The following is a 16,727-nucleotide window of genomic DNA, read 5'->3' on the forward strand; positions in this document are numbered from 1 at the left end:
AAATAAGTACCCATTATATTGCCACACAGAGTTCTCCTTGTTACAATATATATGTCATATGCTCAGTATAGGAAAAAACAAGTCAGCAGTCTCTAGGCTGGTAGATTGACACATGTACACCGTCTCCTATCCTGCGTCAAGGAGGAAAGCCACATCGCATCACATAATGGGGAGAAAGGACTGCAACACACAGTCTTCAAACATCTCTGACCTATCCGAAAGGTCAGCACAGCCAAGTTAAAGCCATCTTGCTATGGGAATGGAGGCAGAAGAGCTGTGGGTTTCAACACAATATTTGTCTCCCTCTTCAACTGAATGAAGATGTACACCAGAAGTTGACAAAACTTCCTTCTGGCTTTGAGTCTCATTCCAAATCTTCATGGATCCAAAATCTTTAGCTATATAAAGGAGGTGTATGTTGGTGAGCTGAGGGGAAGCAGAGCTCCTGGCACAGCCCCAGGGCAGTAGATGACACTTGTCTCAGAGTTCTTCACTCCATTATTACATGATAAATAGAGCTCACTGTACAGCTGTATCCCCAGATGACACAGCCATGTTGGAAAACATACTTAAAAAAAATCTTAACAACTGAGATACCCAGTAGACTGAAAACTAAGTGCAAGAGCTAGAGGTACAGAGCTTCCTATCACCATGCTGTGCAGTGGAGCAAGCCTGGAAATCCAGCCAAACTGTCAGGAGCCTCCCACCAGCACACTAACCAGCCTCAGATCTGACCAGAGCACACTCCTTACACAAGCACTGGAAGCACATCCTTCAGTGCACAGCTCCATAACTGATTCCTCTTACATCTCCATGCTATCAATTGTTACAGAGTTGTCAATACGCTTCTGTCTTCTTCTTTTTTTTTTTTTTTTTTTTTATGTAGAAGGCCCACTCTAAGCCTCAACCTTAATTTTCTGCAGTATTCTCAGTAAGGTCATGATGTACGTGAGCAATTATGTGCAGCAAAACATGGCATTGTTATGATAGTCATAACACATACGGGCAGCAGTCTTGTCCTGATATTTAAAAATTAGTGCAAATGCTCTAATATGAACATCACCAGATGCAGAAAAAAATAGGTGTTATCTACTCACCTTCTCACTTCAGCTCTATTTCTCAGGAAGCTGCTCCCTTTAATTATTTCACCTAGAGACCAGACTGACCTTTTCCCCTGCCTTCCCTGTTGATGGCATGACAGGATAAAAGCCAACAGGACAGAATAAGGCTAAAAGCATCCCTTCTTAATAGTTTCTCTGTATATTACCCAGATGAAGGAATAAAACCCTGTCTTGAACAGACACAGCAGACATGCTAATACATTATGTAAACCACAGCAAATGATTTATAACTCCCTGAAAGCATCTCATTTCATGTTGTGCTGCCAGTGTAATGGCACAATTTAAAACATGGATTTCAGGGAGCTAAACTTGATATGTGGAGTATACTGATAATGAATCAAAAGGAAAGCAACTTAAAAAAAAAAATCCACCACCGCCACAAAACAACAACAACAAAAGACAAACAAAAAGCACTATTCCAGTGTATAAATCCTTGCATAAACCTTTGTAACCTTGTTTCTGTCACATTTTGTTCACTGAAAGTATTCAGGCTCCATAAACATGGATGTCGAGATTTCAAAACACATGCTCTTTTCATTATAAATAAACTCAAGTATATACCTGGAGATATTTCAGCGTTACATTTCAATTAAAGGTCAGAGTGCTTATCTTTTTCCTCCTCTACATAAACAGTATTTATGGAGCATGTAAAGTGTGTACTTCATTCTACGTATGGTGCACAAACTTGCTGGCATGGTAAACAGCCTGCCCCACAACTATAGCATATCACCTGAACAAAACTGTGCCAGAAGTTAGTTGAGGCATGTAAATTAGCACTAAGCACACACAATCTGTGATTTTACCAAAACTGTACTGTATTAGATTTTTTCTTTTTTGACTAAGTCCGTTCAGCAGTAGTATTGTGAGAGCCAGCATGAATGGACACACCGTGTTTTTGTTTTTACCAAGAAGGTGGCAGGAGAACAAGCAAACAACTAGAACTGTAAAATCTGAGGACATAACCAAACCTTGAGTCAAGTTCATAGCAGGTACAACGCTACTGTTCCCCCTCATATTCCCTTATGTGTGAAATATAGTTCAAATATGTATAGCAGTATTTTAAAATACAAGATTATATTTTCAGGCAGATCATTGGACTTCTGTTTAGACATTGGGATTTTTTAAAAAGTATTTAACCCAAATTCATTTGTATGAATTTTATATCTAATTGTTGAGATTGTTGTTTTGTGGGTTTGTCTTTTTTGTTAAATTTTACACTAAAAAGACACTTAAACTTCACTGTACCCAACTTCTCTTGCAGTAATCCTAGATCATGTTTCATTAGAAGTTATAGCTACAATAGTTATGTTTACAATTTCCCAATTTTTCAAGTAAGCTTTGTACATTAATATTTTTTGCTGCTATTCACAAAAAAATATTTTAATAATTAAACCTAGGTTTCTAAAGCATTTGACAGTTTGCAGTGCTAACCCCTCTATAACAACTGAGTATTTGCATTCTGAAAGAACTCCTCTCATGTTAAAATCATAAGAGGCTGTTTGATTTGGACTGGATGAGCCATTTATTACACGGCTGACTATTGTTAAGGGTTCTTCATTTGGGGGATAGGGGAGATTCATTTTTCTCTTCTACTGCCAATCCCTTGCCCTATGACCAGCATATGCAAGATCCTTTCCCAAGCAATCCAAACTGAAAGAAACAGATCCCTTGTGATCTGCCTGCACTAATTACCTAACTAATCCATGTCAAGCAGGTCACAAAGCAAGTTTACTTTGGCTTAAACTTTATCAAGAGCAAACACATGGCAGTACATGAATGCTTTTGTTTCTAGAAGGGAATGTTTTCCTTAATTTGCTGTAAAGGATATCTGCATTTGACTTGCATAGGAACTACAAAACCACACACCTGGAAATACATTTAACCTCATTTGTAATTCATCAAGTTCAGTGTTCATAATGAGAAAACACAGCCAGATCTCCTGTCTCCAACCCTTTCCTGCACCAAAATTTTGAAAATAGGCATTATCAACTATGAGCACTTTGTTTTCAGAGAATAAAAAACATTATTCTAAAGTCTACCCAGTACTACAGAAGTACTTAATACATAACAGTATTTAATGTATATTTAATATAGGGCATTTTTGACAAGAAACTAGTAGTAGAAAAAATGATAATGCTTAGATTCATACTTAATATCTTTCCAAGAAGCTTAAGCCTGGTTTCCATTCAGTTATTGATTTCCTAATCTATGGTGCATGTTGAGAAGGAAAACATAAATTTTAATATATCACAATGTGTTTACAGTCATAACCTGGAGCATATAGGCCAAGATAACAATTTACTATTTACTGTACTTCAGTATTTAATTTCTCTCTACACAGTAAACCACTTAGAATAGCAAAAGATCAGACAGCATTCAGGGATGGTTTTTAGCTCTTCCATTCTAGTTTTTATACTGCTGAGCAACAACAAATACAACAGAAAGACAAAAAATAGGAAATCAGACATAGTTTCACATCTGCTGTACACTTTTCAAACTCCCATAGTTGCTCTTTTAAAATTCTCTGCTACCATTTGAATCACAAAGAGAATAATTTCCCACACATCAGCTGGGCTGTCAAGTAAGCATATTTCAGTACTCTCCAGACTTATTTAGTAATTTGGTTTCCTTTCACCCTGACGCGCTGTAATTTCATAATCAATGCATTCCTGGACTTCAGAATGCACTTAAAATGAATGGCTGAGTTCCCATATAGGAGATTGTTGGTTGTTTTTAATTGAAATATGCATTAAACCCAGTCTTGACAATGATTCTTGGGAGTAAACAGTACCCAGATATGCATTTCCACCCACCAATATTTTAATATCTAAAAATAATAATAATAAAAAAAATATTTTATTGCATCTTCAGGCATTGTTTAAACTACTAGTAACATTGGTATTGATTTATAATAATTTCAAATTTTATATTAATGTGTTTTATATTCTACTTCTATTGTTTTTATATTTACGGTAGAATATTTAAATCATTACAGAGAATAAAATCAGTATCCCAAGAAGTTCTCCCCCCCCAACACTAGAGAAACACAACATAACTGACAGGTCTTCACAAATTGAAGACCCGGGAAAATAAAAACTTCATAATTCCCTAAAAGTCAAAAGGTATCTACTAAGCATTTCTGTTCTTTAAAACAAACAAACAAAACACAACACCTAAAAGACAATATGTAAACATGCAACCTACATAAGCAATCAGCACAGGTTTATTCAAGTTTTTATGAATAAAGTCTCTGTCAGTGGTAATTAATGTAAAATTATATTAAAAGCCCATGCAGCTGTCCCTCTGCAATGGAACAAGTAGACAGGCTTACATTTTACATCCAATTCTAGTCAGCAGTCTTTCCCAATTTTAAAAGATTTTATATAAGCTGTACAATATGTTCAGTGCCAAAGATATTTGTCACCAAGTTGCTTTGCTGATCTTATCCAGCAAAACATTGATAATGCCACTATATCTCACACACTGTTTTTGGTTTAAATACTGTTTCCCTAATAATTTCATCAACACCTTTTAAGCATTCTTTTCTAAGTAATAATCCACAGCTGGAGAAAAGTAAAGAGCTTCTTACCATTCTGATCCAATATTTTCCCCGTCTCTGGAGTCCAGCAGCAAGGAGCTGTTGCACTGCTTACTAGAGACACCGGAGGCTTTGGAAGCAGAGAATGTTTTATGTGGTTAAAATGTATCACCACTGATTATATTTCAGTCCCTCAATTCCTAGCCTTGATGCTCTGGAAATCAGCCAATCCAAGCAATAAAGAGGTTTGCAATAAGAAGTTGCAGAATTTTCACAGCAAATGCTTCACAAAAATGTTTTGCTTCTTGATACTTGTTTTTTATATCCACTAAATGTTAAAATAAATCCTGGCTCCCTCTTCCCTCCTCCTCCTCCTCTTTTTTTTCCCCTTCAAAATGAGATTCATATATTGTTCACAAGGGACTTTAGCACTTGCTACAGCTAGGCACAGTGCAGACAGGCATCATGCCAGATTACGCATACATCTCTGCCAAGATACCTGAATCTTGACTTGCAACACACCCTGTTATTCCAAACATGGATCTTCCTAAGGCAAAGCTCTTAACTTTGCCAAAACACACAGTGTTTTTGTGAGGCAGCCAAATGCCCCTCCAGATTACTAAGGATTATTTGCAATGTGGTTGTTCTTTGTTGGCTTTTTTATAAAACACTTTTTCCTAGTGAAGACAAGGTGGTAAGTTCCAAATGGATAAAACGATCAAAGCAGCACTTCTACTACACACTTCTACCACACACTTCTATACCCATCCCTCTCAAAAATACACACCACAGAAAATCTCTCTGCAATGCTGTGACTATGATTAATTACTTAGTTCATATTATAACAGCCTCGGTGTTCCCAGTAACAGCCCAGGATTCTGCTGTGCTAGGGATACAAAAAAGGGAACAAAGTCCATGGAGTTTACTATCAGAGAATGCACTAAGAAATGACAAACAGGGATACTGAATCAAACCAGATAATAATGTCTAGTTTAATAGGTACTTACAATAATACCCCAGCAACCTGACCATTTCCAAGCCTTTTTGGGCATTACAATAAAGGAATTTGAGAGAAAGCCTCCATAGTCTGCTGAGGATCCTACCTTGAAGATTCTCTCTAGGAGCAAGCATATCATTGTGTGAAATTTTGATGAATGGATGAAAGAGGATGGAGTGATACTTCTGCCATGACTGAGAGTTCAAAAAGGTCCAGGAAAGTTAAGACCATGCTCTGTGTAAGGAAGAAAAACAAATTCAGAAAAGATGCTCACATCTTTTTGTAACAGGATACAATAACAGTTTCCACAGGATCTGTTTGAATGTGTGTGACAACGCATGTCTGACCTGAAGGAAAGTATGAAAAAGGATGATGGACTAATTGGGAAGCAAGTTGAAGAAAGCTGGACAGAAATTTACATTCTTTGCTGAAACAGCAGTGCACTTATTTTAAAATAAGATAAATAAAATTTTGATGTCAATAACACTGACATTTATTTTTGAACACAGATAAAGATCAAAGCAATAAGTGACATGTATGTTACAGACATCATGGCGAGATAGGTTGTTTCCCAGAGTGACAAGGAAACAGAAGTAGAGAAGTTTACAGGAGGCCTGTTTTAGCTAGGTGTCTAGCTCAACAGCCACAAAAAGCTCTCTTCAGTTCTGGTTGAAGAAGAAAGATCTGAAACTCCCCAGGGAAGTGGTCCCTGCACCGAGCCGGTCTGTATTTAAGAAGAGATTGGACTGTGAACTTAGGCACATGGTCTGAACTTTTGGGTAGACCTGTGCGGTGTCAAGAGTTGGACTTGATGATCCTTAAGGGTCCCTTCCAACTCAGGATATTCTATGATTCTATGATAAATAGACATATTTTCAAATCTTTATGACAAAGATGAATTTGATTACATTTACAGATGAGAGCATCTGGTACAAATGAATAAAAGAAAGGAACTACAGTTCAACCCCTAAGAAACACAGCAAGATAGAGTGGAAAGAGGCATGGAAAGAATGATTAAGAATACAAGTGGGAAAAAATAGGGAAAACAGGCTCTGCTTCCCTGAAAACAGACATAATTTCATGAAGAAAATGGGCAACAGTACCTAAAATAGCCACTCTGCTACAGGACAGAGGACTGGCTTTTTTACTCAACCAGAAAGCTGTCCACAGGAACTTTGCCATAAGCAGTTTCAAAAACATGCAAGGAAGGAGCAGGAGCTGCACTGCAAAGTGCCCAGCGCCACACCACAACTTAGGCAGGGATGGGAAACAACTCATACAGCCATGTGGGTTGGGCTGTTAATGGACACAAATTCACAAAAAGATATTTATTGGGATAGCGATCAAATGCTGAATATGAAGACATGCAGCCACCACCTGCCTGTGTGGGTTTCTGCAGTAAGTCTGTATGAAGTGGGGTGATGTGACCCTATGCATACATACAAACCTCACAGTTTGAAGCCTGCCTCTCAGGCAAGGCAGCCAGGATGCTTCTATTTTGTTAATGAACGGTTAAGAATTATTTGAATGCATACAGATTTCAGAGTGAATTCTGTCACCATCTTCTCATAATTAAAACACACCTCCAAAATTCAAGTGCAAATATAATCTCCTAAACTCAACTAAAAGGTATTTCTGCACAGAACAAGCACTATCAATACAACTGTACAGGCATAAAAAATATTCAAGTTAATAGACTTACTTTAACATTAGCACTCTTGCTTCAAAAGGTCATCTTTTTCACTTAAACTCCTTCCAACATACATGCTGAGTGTCCACATGGTAAAAATTATATGATGGTATAAATGCAATACCTTAAACTTGAACCTCAATTTTTACATCTAGATAAGCCTTAAAGATGAAATATTTTCTTTGCCTTACACTGACAAAGGATCCACACACAAAGGGGAACTTACATTTTCTGAACAGGTCTATAATTTCTCCTTTTTATAAGAAATCATCTTCCCCCAGGTTTGAGTTAAAACCCTTAACTTAATCCTGTGCTAACTGCTTTCAGCCTTCTCATGCAAGGGCAGGTGTATATTGCCAGACTTTACTCTCAGCAGAGTAACTGTGATCAGGAGCCCCATGCTTTAGAGGCCATTTCAAAAGTGAGATCAAAGCTCTCAAAGGCATCTGACCACTTCAAGCACCTGTAGCAGCCCACATAGTAAAAACATTTACTTAGGCAGCTTTCCTCGAGCATTAATGTTTTCAATGACAAAAAGAAATCCCTGGATGCTCTAAATGATCAAGGAACTCAGACTGAGGCTGGCTGACACGCTAAAGTTTTGATCAAAGCAATCTGATTTTTGTGATGAAAATATCTCGTCAGATCTACTCCTGCCTTCATGCATGCATGCATGTTCTCTGCAGCACCCAAAGCCTCAACACTAGAGCTTTCAATCTGCAACAACTGAACAGCTGTATAAAGAGGTACCAAACAAAGCAATTGATCAAAGAATTTTTGCCCTGGTAGAATTTCTTTTATTTTGGCATTTCATTGCTGCCTTAAGACAGGATGGAGGGGGAAAAAAGGGAGGAAAAAAAAAAAAAAAGTATCTCAAATTTTCATTAAATGAAAAGTCCTAGAAAAATTAAATACAGAACTGTTGAGTCATTCTGGATTTGCTTGAGATGCCGCAAAGCCAAACAGGACACGCAGTGACAATTTTTTTGGCACACCCTGTAAGCCTGTCCAAATTGTCACCAGCATTGTGAAGCAACATCTCTCTCCCTAGATTGTAATAAATAATGAAAAGACCAATGGACATTTTGCTATGAACAGCTAAATATAAATCATAGCTCTAATGAGTAATAAGACAAATGTATGCACTATTATTTGACTTCACAGAACAAAGATGAACTAGGTTATGCTGTCTACAGGAATTCTAAGCATCACAAAACCAAATGCACAACTTCAAAAGCACCTACACAAAAGAGGAAATTTATTAATAAAAGGCTGAATTATAAATAATTTAATATTTCACAAAATATGTTTTTTCCCCTAATCATTCTCAAAAAGTTTCACTCAGAAAAGGTATAAATCCATCATGATTATCTATTCAGAAAGTCACATGCATTTTCTCACTTTAAGGATATTCCATTCAATCAGGAATGGGAAAGCAGTAGATCAGGGTGGAACACAGTAGGACTTTTCAAAATCTTTAGCACCCATGTAGCTTAAAATCCAAGCCCATATACTTTCAGCGTGGAGTTTAGCCTGTGCTTGCCAGATAGACAATGCAATTCTGGATTTTATCGTTAAAGGCTTAGAGCAAAGAAAAAGGTTCTTAAAAACTACGATAATAGTAGGGGGATGGATACACAAGACTGCAGGATGGATACAGCAGCAAACATCTTTGTTTTCTACCTTTCTGCATAGATGGCAGATGACCAGAACCACAAGACCTACTACTCTGGGAGCAAGAACCATACTTCTATTTTATCGCGACATTATTTTCATACAGCAGATGTCAAGACTGCACTTCAGGTAGCAGCTTCTCCATTTGCCTGGGGCTTTTCACCACCAGGCCCATTATGTCAAGATAATTTCTAACATCCTGGCAGTTTATTGTAGGTCTTGTCTGTCATTACACCAACTGATTTTTCAGCAGTGGTTGAACACAGCGCAAGAACCCCTGTAGAACAACAAAGGCTGTTCTTACCAGTAAAGACTCTACTTGGCAGTAGTCAAAGGATGAAGCATGACCCTAAAAGTTCATCTTTTTTGTAAAGTCTGCTTGCCTTACCCAACCCTAAACTGATGTGCTAGCTCACCATGTGGGCAATGGCTGTGTCCAAAGCCACTGCCTGCTATTTAAATGGATAGTATCAATACACAGTCCATGAGGGGTTTTCACTGTCAAGACCAAACATTGCTTACAAATTTCAAAGAAATATTTTCCCATTATTTTGGGAAGAGCTAAAATTGTGAGTAAGAGCTGAGAACAGCTGCAAAAGAAATGCCATCACATTAAATACATTTCATTTTTGAGATAAAGTTCTCGTATCGATCAGATGCAGCTGCAAAAACATATGAGTGCTGCCTCCCAGAGTCCAGCTGCCTAGAAACGATTTTTTCTATTTTGCTGTGGAGCACTAATTCAGTGCCCAAGGAAGCAATCCTCAGTCGCTGCGAAACGATCACTGGATTCTCTGCCAACCAACCCTTACACAGAGGGGGTCACACAGGGCCACTCCAGCTCCAGCTATGTGTAAACCCAGCCCTCTGTCACCTGAACAGCTCTGCCACATAGCAGCTTCAAAATGGAGTTAAACCCTTCCCTCTGGCTCACATGCACACGAATTCCTGCCCACACAAGCCTGTAATGGAAAACGCAGCTGCTAGGCCCACCGGCCCCAAGACAGCTGTGCAGTCCCTGGCACCCACTACTCGTGGCACGCCTGGAGCAGCCCAGCAGTGGCACAGCCTCTGCAGCACCCTGGGAGGCTGGGAAGGAGAGGCACAGGAGCGTGGCACAGAGCTGCATTCAGAGGGTTGGCGGCTTCCACCTCTGGTCATCACCAGAGGGGATGACGCTGTATCTAGGCCCAACGACTGAGACCAGCACAGCACCCTTTGATCTAACTACTGAAATTAGGACACAACTGTAATTGTGGTCCAAAGCAAAATGCAGATGTTTAAGGAGTCTTGTTTAGAGAAATTTAGGTTCTAAATTTCTAGCAGCGGTTTGAGCACCAGTCCCTGTCTTATTCGAAAGAGATCATTATTTTGCAACATTTACCAAATACCCAGGCCAAGCATCTTTCCATCACAAAGTAACTCAAGAGATGTTTCTAAAAAAGCCAGATACAAATAGTCTGATCCTATTTTTTTCTAACCAGAAGAAAAAAAAAATACTTTTTTCCATACATGTTCGTGAAGATGGTACACAGCCTTTAAATACTGAAATTGTTAAGTGTAAGACCTCGTAAGTAAACAAAGCATTTCTACCACTGAGAAAACCAGTTAATGGAGCAGCGTTTCCCCCAGTAACTTCCATTCCCAAAGAAATACCTGCCCATGTTCATTACAGAAAGAAATCACTTAAGTGTCGATATAAATGAGTGCATCTTTCATTTTCACGTTGCTTTCAAGACGACTCCTGCCAGGCGCTCTCTTCCTCTCCCTTTCACCACGAGAGGGAGGCACAGCATTGCTCGGGCCCCGTTTGCCACGAACGGAATAAATAGCAATCACAGAAGTATGTCATTATCTTACAACAACCACTTGAATTAACTCAATTAAGCTAAGCAAGAATGATCACGCTATATGCTAGTGAGTACTTAATAAAACAGGTTTTTATACAAAAGCTTACATAACGTATATGCTGAAAAATAGCCAATTTTAAAAGCAGCTACTCATGATACATATATTCGTATTTGGTCTCCTACGTAACAACATTAGCTGTGTTGATGTAATTCAGTTTTGTTTCCATGTGAAGTTACACATAATATGATTTTCCTGTATTATAGAAGACATTTATTCTGCTGCAGTACTCTGCCTAACGCCAGTCTCAAACTCAGATAGTAGAGGAAAATAATGGCAAGAAGATCAAAGCTACCGCTACTAAGTTGAGACTGGTCTGAGAGAAGTGGAGAACAGGAGTAGTACCAAGGAGAAATTCAGGGTTTGGTGTGAACTTAGAGCTACAACAGACAAGGGTTTATATGTCTGACTTCCACGATCGTGACATTCCTACAAAGCTGCCTTCAGAAAGCTGGTGCCCGATACAGAGGTACATGCTACAAAGGGATAGCTCTGGAAAACTCCGAAGGAAATAGAGGCACAGCAGAGTACTACTGCATGGTCATATGGACAAGAAAAGGGTCAGAAAGGCAGTGGGTGACCAGGAGTCATCCAATGGTGACAACAAAGTACCTTACAGACATTGTGGTATTGTATGAAGCAACAGGGCTGGGAGAGTGCCAAATTTTTTTTCCAGCATAACTAGCTTAGTGGCAGCTACAATCTATTTCAGAAATCAACATGTGAACCTCAGCAACTGATCCTTGGTGAAGGAACTGGTCCTAAGAAATAATTCAAAAGCATCTGAACAGCTCCAGCATTTGTTCAGGTACCAGACACCAGCACACCAAATGAAGTAAGTGACACTGATTAAACCTCCTCCAAATGAAAAGAGGCTATCAGCAAGAATAAAGCAAGCAAAAGACTACCACAGATCTGTGAGAGCTTGAGAAGTCTAAATGTACACTATATGCATCTCTAGCACAGAAAGAGCAAGAAATGGACCTGCACAGTACTGAATGACATATATGAGATCAAGATTCCCTTTGCCATGGAACAAGAACAGCAAAGAATATTTTAATATCAACACATACCTGGACTGCCATCCTATGGGCTGTCATTCTACCCAGTATAAGCTCTGTGAGAAAGACAATCTAAGCAGATGAAATGGACCCTACAGTGCAGTCACCTGAGGTGCAATACGGGGTTGTCAAAGAAGCCCTAGATATCACAGAACAGTCTCCATCCACCTACCCACAGTGAAAACAGAAGAGCAACAGAAAACAGATGCTATCAAGTAGCCATATATAATCCTGCAGGTACATTACTGTCAATTCAAAAAGTCAAAGTGGGTAATACACAGAAAGGACTATGTCAGCATATAAATAAAAATAATAATAAAATAAATCAGTATTAAAGCTGAGATTAACAAGGACACTTGAAACAGGAAAAGATAGCAGAGACAAATACTCCAATACTCCACAGGTTTTCTTGATGCTCTGAGAAAATGACTTTCTGAAAAAGTGATTAGAGGATTACCACAATTTTCACCAAAACAACAGACTGAAAGACCTGATTGCATCTTAGGAAGAGACACAGCATGTGGTCAGACAGTTTAACAGAAACCACCTCTAGAAATGACAGCACATCTGAAAATCTGATGATAGTAGCAGATGATAATCTAGTCCCCTTGCAGCTAAGCGTACAAGAGAGTAGAACAGGGAAGAGTTGATTTTAGCAACAAGGTCTTTGAAAGGCTTTTGGAAAAAATGCACAAGCTTCTGAACTAAATTCTTTAACCAAAATCCTATCCACATTGGGAAAAAAAATAAAATAAAATAAAAAGAGGAAACTGAATTAAGGGATGGACTGTTTTCCTAAAAGATGGATGGATAGGCAGCTGAGGCTTTTCTCTAAACTAGTTGTGGGCAAATAAATTTTAGCAAGCTTAAAAAAAAAAAAAAAAGAAAGAAAGAAAGAAAGAAAAAATTTTTTTAAAAAGTCCATTCAAAGAAGAATCCCAAAGTGGAGTATTCCTTGGCAAGTGATGTGTGGTGCCTACTTATGGAAAAGTGAAGTCAAGAGTCTCATAATAAACTCTACAAATAGCTAGTTCAAAACAAATAAGCAAACAAACAAGTTGCCAAAAAAGAGGTTTTCTCACTCTGGAGACTGATAGTCAGAACTGCCAGTCCAGTGACCAAAAGACTCAAAGCACATATACATGAAAATTAGATTAGCAATCTGGTGTTATACAGCTAAATTTGACCTAACAGGCACACAAAAGAAATATCTGGCAAGCAATGTTGCTTGTCGTCAGGGATTTGCAAATACACTTACATAATATATATTTATTATGTAGAATAAATAGCACATAAATAGTATATAAATTATACTTACATAAACTACTGTGATGTGATGACCCCAGCCAGCAAGCACCATGCAGCTATTTGCTCTCTTATCCCCCTCAGTGGGACAGAGAAGAGAACAGGAAGAACGAAGCATGGAAACCCACAGATTGAATAAGAACAGCTCAACAGGCAAAGAGGGAAAAAAAAAAAAAAAAAAAAAAAGAGCACGCGACCCAAAGGACTCAACACCTCCTCCAAGCAGAATGATGCCCAGCAACAACTACTACAGAAGTCAACACCGCATGTCCCCTACCCCACTTGTTGCTCTACACCTCCAGTTTCTATTGCTGAGCACAACACTGCACAACATGGAACACACTGCTGATTGATTTGGGTAAGCTGTCCTGGTTGTATCCCCTCCTACCAACCTCTTGCCCACCGCAGCCAGCTCACTGTGGGTGACAAGAGAGAAACAGAGGCTTGGTGCTTTGCAAGCATTGTTCAACATTAGTGCTTTATCAACACTGGCTTAGCCACAAACCCAAAACATAGCACCATTTGGTGCTATGAAGCAGGTTGACTACATATATCCCAGCTGGACCCTGTACATCTCTTCTGCAACAAAGTTGACTGTCATTTCAGGTGACAGCAGGGCAGCAACCTGGGCAGCTTCCTGCACTTGCAAGGTCTTAACATGAGAGAATGTTGCTATCTCCCTGAAGGCAACACTGAGTTGATGCTGACTCAAAAGACACCATGGAGAAGTAAATGATCTAAAATCAGATACAGCTTAACACATGGATATTCTCAGCTTTGCTCTTTGATGTTTCTAATGTTTGCCTGGAGTCAGCTGGTAAGATGACATCAATAGCTGTAAGATGGAAACAAGAGTGAGAAAGAGCTGATAAATAAAAAAAAAAAAAAAAAAGAAAAAAGAAAAAGAAAAAAAAAAAAGCTTAACTTCTTCAATCATCTTCCAGATGAAGGATGATCATCTACACATCTACAGGCTGTGTTCTTCAGGCTAGCAGGAAGTGACTGGTCAGTGGAACAGTGGTTGAGCACCAAATTTAAAAACACTGTATGATGAAGCATGAGACAGAACAAGAATATATGACACGCCTGGTGCGTGCGGTCATTATACTACACTGGCAGAGGAAGAAAGAAATAACCGGCATTTATAGTAATTTAGATTAATACTTGCATTTCTGCAGAGTAGCTGAAAGCTACTGTTCAGAAATTTAATGTTGGGTAATGAATAACTTAATTAACTTATTACTGGTCAAGCTGAACTGAAGGCACAGAGTAAGTTCATTAATGGTTTAATCATCTAATGATTTTAAGGTGTCTGAAGTTAGTCCCAAGGGTAATTACGGCCTGGGTATCCTTCTTGGCCAAATTCTTTGCTGGTTTAGCACATGCTGCTCCTAGTAATTTCAGCTGTGTTTCACTTGTTTATATGACTAAAAACACAGCCTCGATGAGTTTGTAGAAAGCCAGTATGACCTGTCAGGCAAAAAAAAACACTTCTGAAAAACTAAGGGCTGACAAATATATGGAGAGAATCCACCATGCTATAAAAGAAAAAAAGAAAAAAAAAAAAAAGAAAAAAGAAAAGAAAATCTTAAGCCTCTTACTCTCTTCTTTTGGGTAATGGCTATTGGATGATAAAACTATTACCCCTCCCATTAAAGAGGCCCCAATGCCATTTATTTACCTGCAAAATGCTAAGAACATACTTTCCCAGGTGATGCACAAAACCCTGCAGAGAAGTGGCCAACTCTCTCATTCTGAAATTTTACAACTAAATCATACAACTGCTTTCCACTGTTGACTCACAAATCTCATGCATTCCTAAAGAGGCAGTTTAATTCTACAGTTACAAAATATTGGACTTCAAAATGCAGGCAAAGGAAAAACAGATCTGAAGACAAAGAAGAATGATTTGCCATGTATTACCAAATATGTATCAGACATGTCAAATGCATACCTTTGCCAGATCAAGAGTCTTGACTGGAGCTATGCAAAAGTAAACAATTTTAACCTGCATATAAATTTGGGGTCACAAAATAGCCCTAGAACAGAAAATTCACATCAGAAACTAAAAAATTCAGACAACTCACAAAAATTATGACTACTAAACATAAGAGTACACTAAACAGCATGAGTAGTATCCAACAGTGCTCTCTATGTTGTTTATTGAATGCAGCAATTTTCTTTTCAGCTTCATTATTTACAAGGACTTCACATAACATTTCTGCAGCTAACAGAATGAAACTTGCTGAATATATAATGTAATTTCCTTAAGACAGTAACAGTCTTTGAATCTGCTATAAATAATTTGACCACTAACCGGAGACAAAGCCACAGCATGTCAACATAGTTGGCATAGTTTGCAGGAACTATTCAAGAACTTGAATTAGCCTATACTGAGTTGCACACTTCTTTCTATGGTTCTGAGCATTTGATTTATTATTTTATTTACCCTTTACAATTAGAGAAATTATGTTTGAATTATATTCTATTAATATCTGGAGATAGATAAAGAACGTCAGAGGTGTCAACATCTTTCTCAAGGACTGCATTATCATGCTTTTCAGATATTTTATACTTTCCAGACAAAAGACTGGAAGTTGCAAAATAGAGAAGTTGATTGCTTCATGAAAAGCAGTCTCAGAAAATTAAATCTTCAAAGTGGGTTTTATATATATATTTATTTATTTATATATTGGAGAGAGAAAGGTACCTTCTGACTACCTTCTAGTAGGCTATTTTCAAAGCTTTACTGACCCTTTTAACAATGAAAAACCTCCACCTCAGTCTTGATTTGAGAAAAATATATACATATATATTTGTGTAGGAAAAAAAAACACAAAAGATTCTCCTCAACCCTGCATACCAAAGCTTCAACCCCATAAAGTAAATTTGTAAGATTATGCAAACATAAGGCCTACCTCATTTTTCTGAAGAGTATATTTTTTGGCTGTATGATGGATATGTCTAAATTAGTATTTTATCTTGCTTCAAGAATGTATTTTTGTAAATATGCAAGTCTCTTAACCATTTCAGTCTTACTGGGAGGTAAGGTGCCAACCCTCTCTGGATCCCAACAAGTAGGGAACAAACACTTCCGGGACAGGTTACTTTATTAATAATACAGAAAAAAAGTGATAGCAATTTATAAAACCCTATATCTCTTCTGACGCTCGGAACTCCAAGGTGATAGAGCTTTAGATGAAGGTTTGATCAGGGTATTGCACACTGCACTGATGCCATCCGTGCTGAGGCTGACCCATACACTTACATTCCTGTAGTGTCTTGTTTACAATGCAGATTCATCTGTCACTCACAGCAATCAAGTCTGGAATATGGACTTGCTGTTGAAGAGGACCTTGGCAGTTCCTAATATTCTTATCTCTGTAACAAGCTAACAGTTCCTGGGAATAGGTACATATAATATTTGTACACT

At 38.2% G+C, this 16,727-nt stretch overlaps 1 protein-coding gene across 3 annotated transcripts in view; it reads right to left on the reverse strand.

The window, feature by feature from the left end:
- PLD5 (phospholipase D family member 5) overlaps positions 1 to 16,727 on the reverse strand; it is a 207,920-nt gene that overhangs the window by 134,802 nt on the left and 56,391 nt on the right. The window contains exon 1 of one of the 3 annotated variants that reach the window (XM_032184711.1): positions 4,711 to 4,807. The exons of the other annotated variants lie outside the window; for them this stretch is intronic. Coding sequence (XP_032040602.1) covers positions 4,711 to 4,713 — 3 coding nt within the window. The 5' untranslated portion in view covers positions 4,714 to 4,807. Of the gene's footprint in view, positions 1 to 4,710; positions 4,808 to 16,727 lie in introns of those variants that run through there. 3 annotated transcript variants of the gene reach the window in all.

Source organism: Aythya fuligula, chromosome 3 (genome assembly GCF_009819795.1).
Source record: "Aythya fuligula isolate bAytFul2 chromosome 3, bAytFul2.pri, whole genome shotgun sequence".
Lineage (NCBI taxonomy): Eukaryota > Metazoa > Chordata > Aves > Anseriformes > Anatidae > Aythya > Aythya fuligula.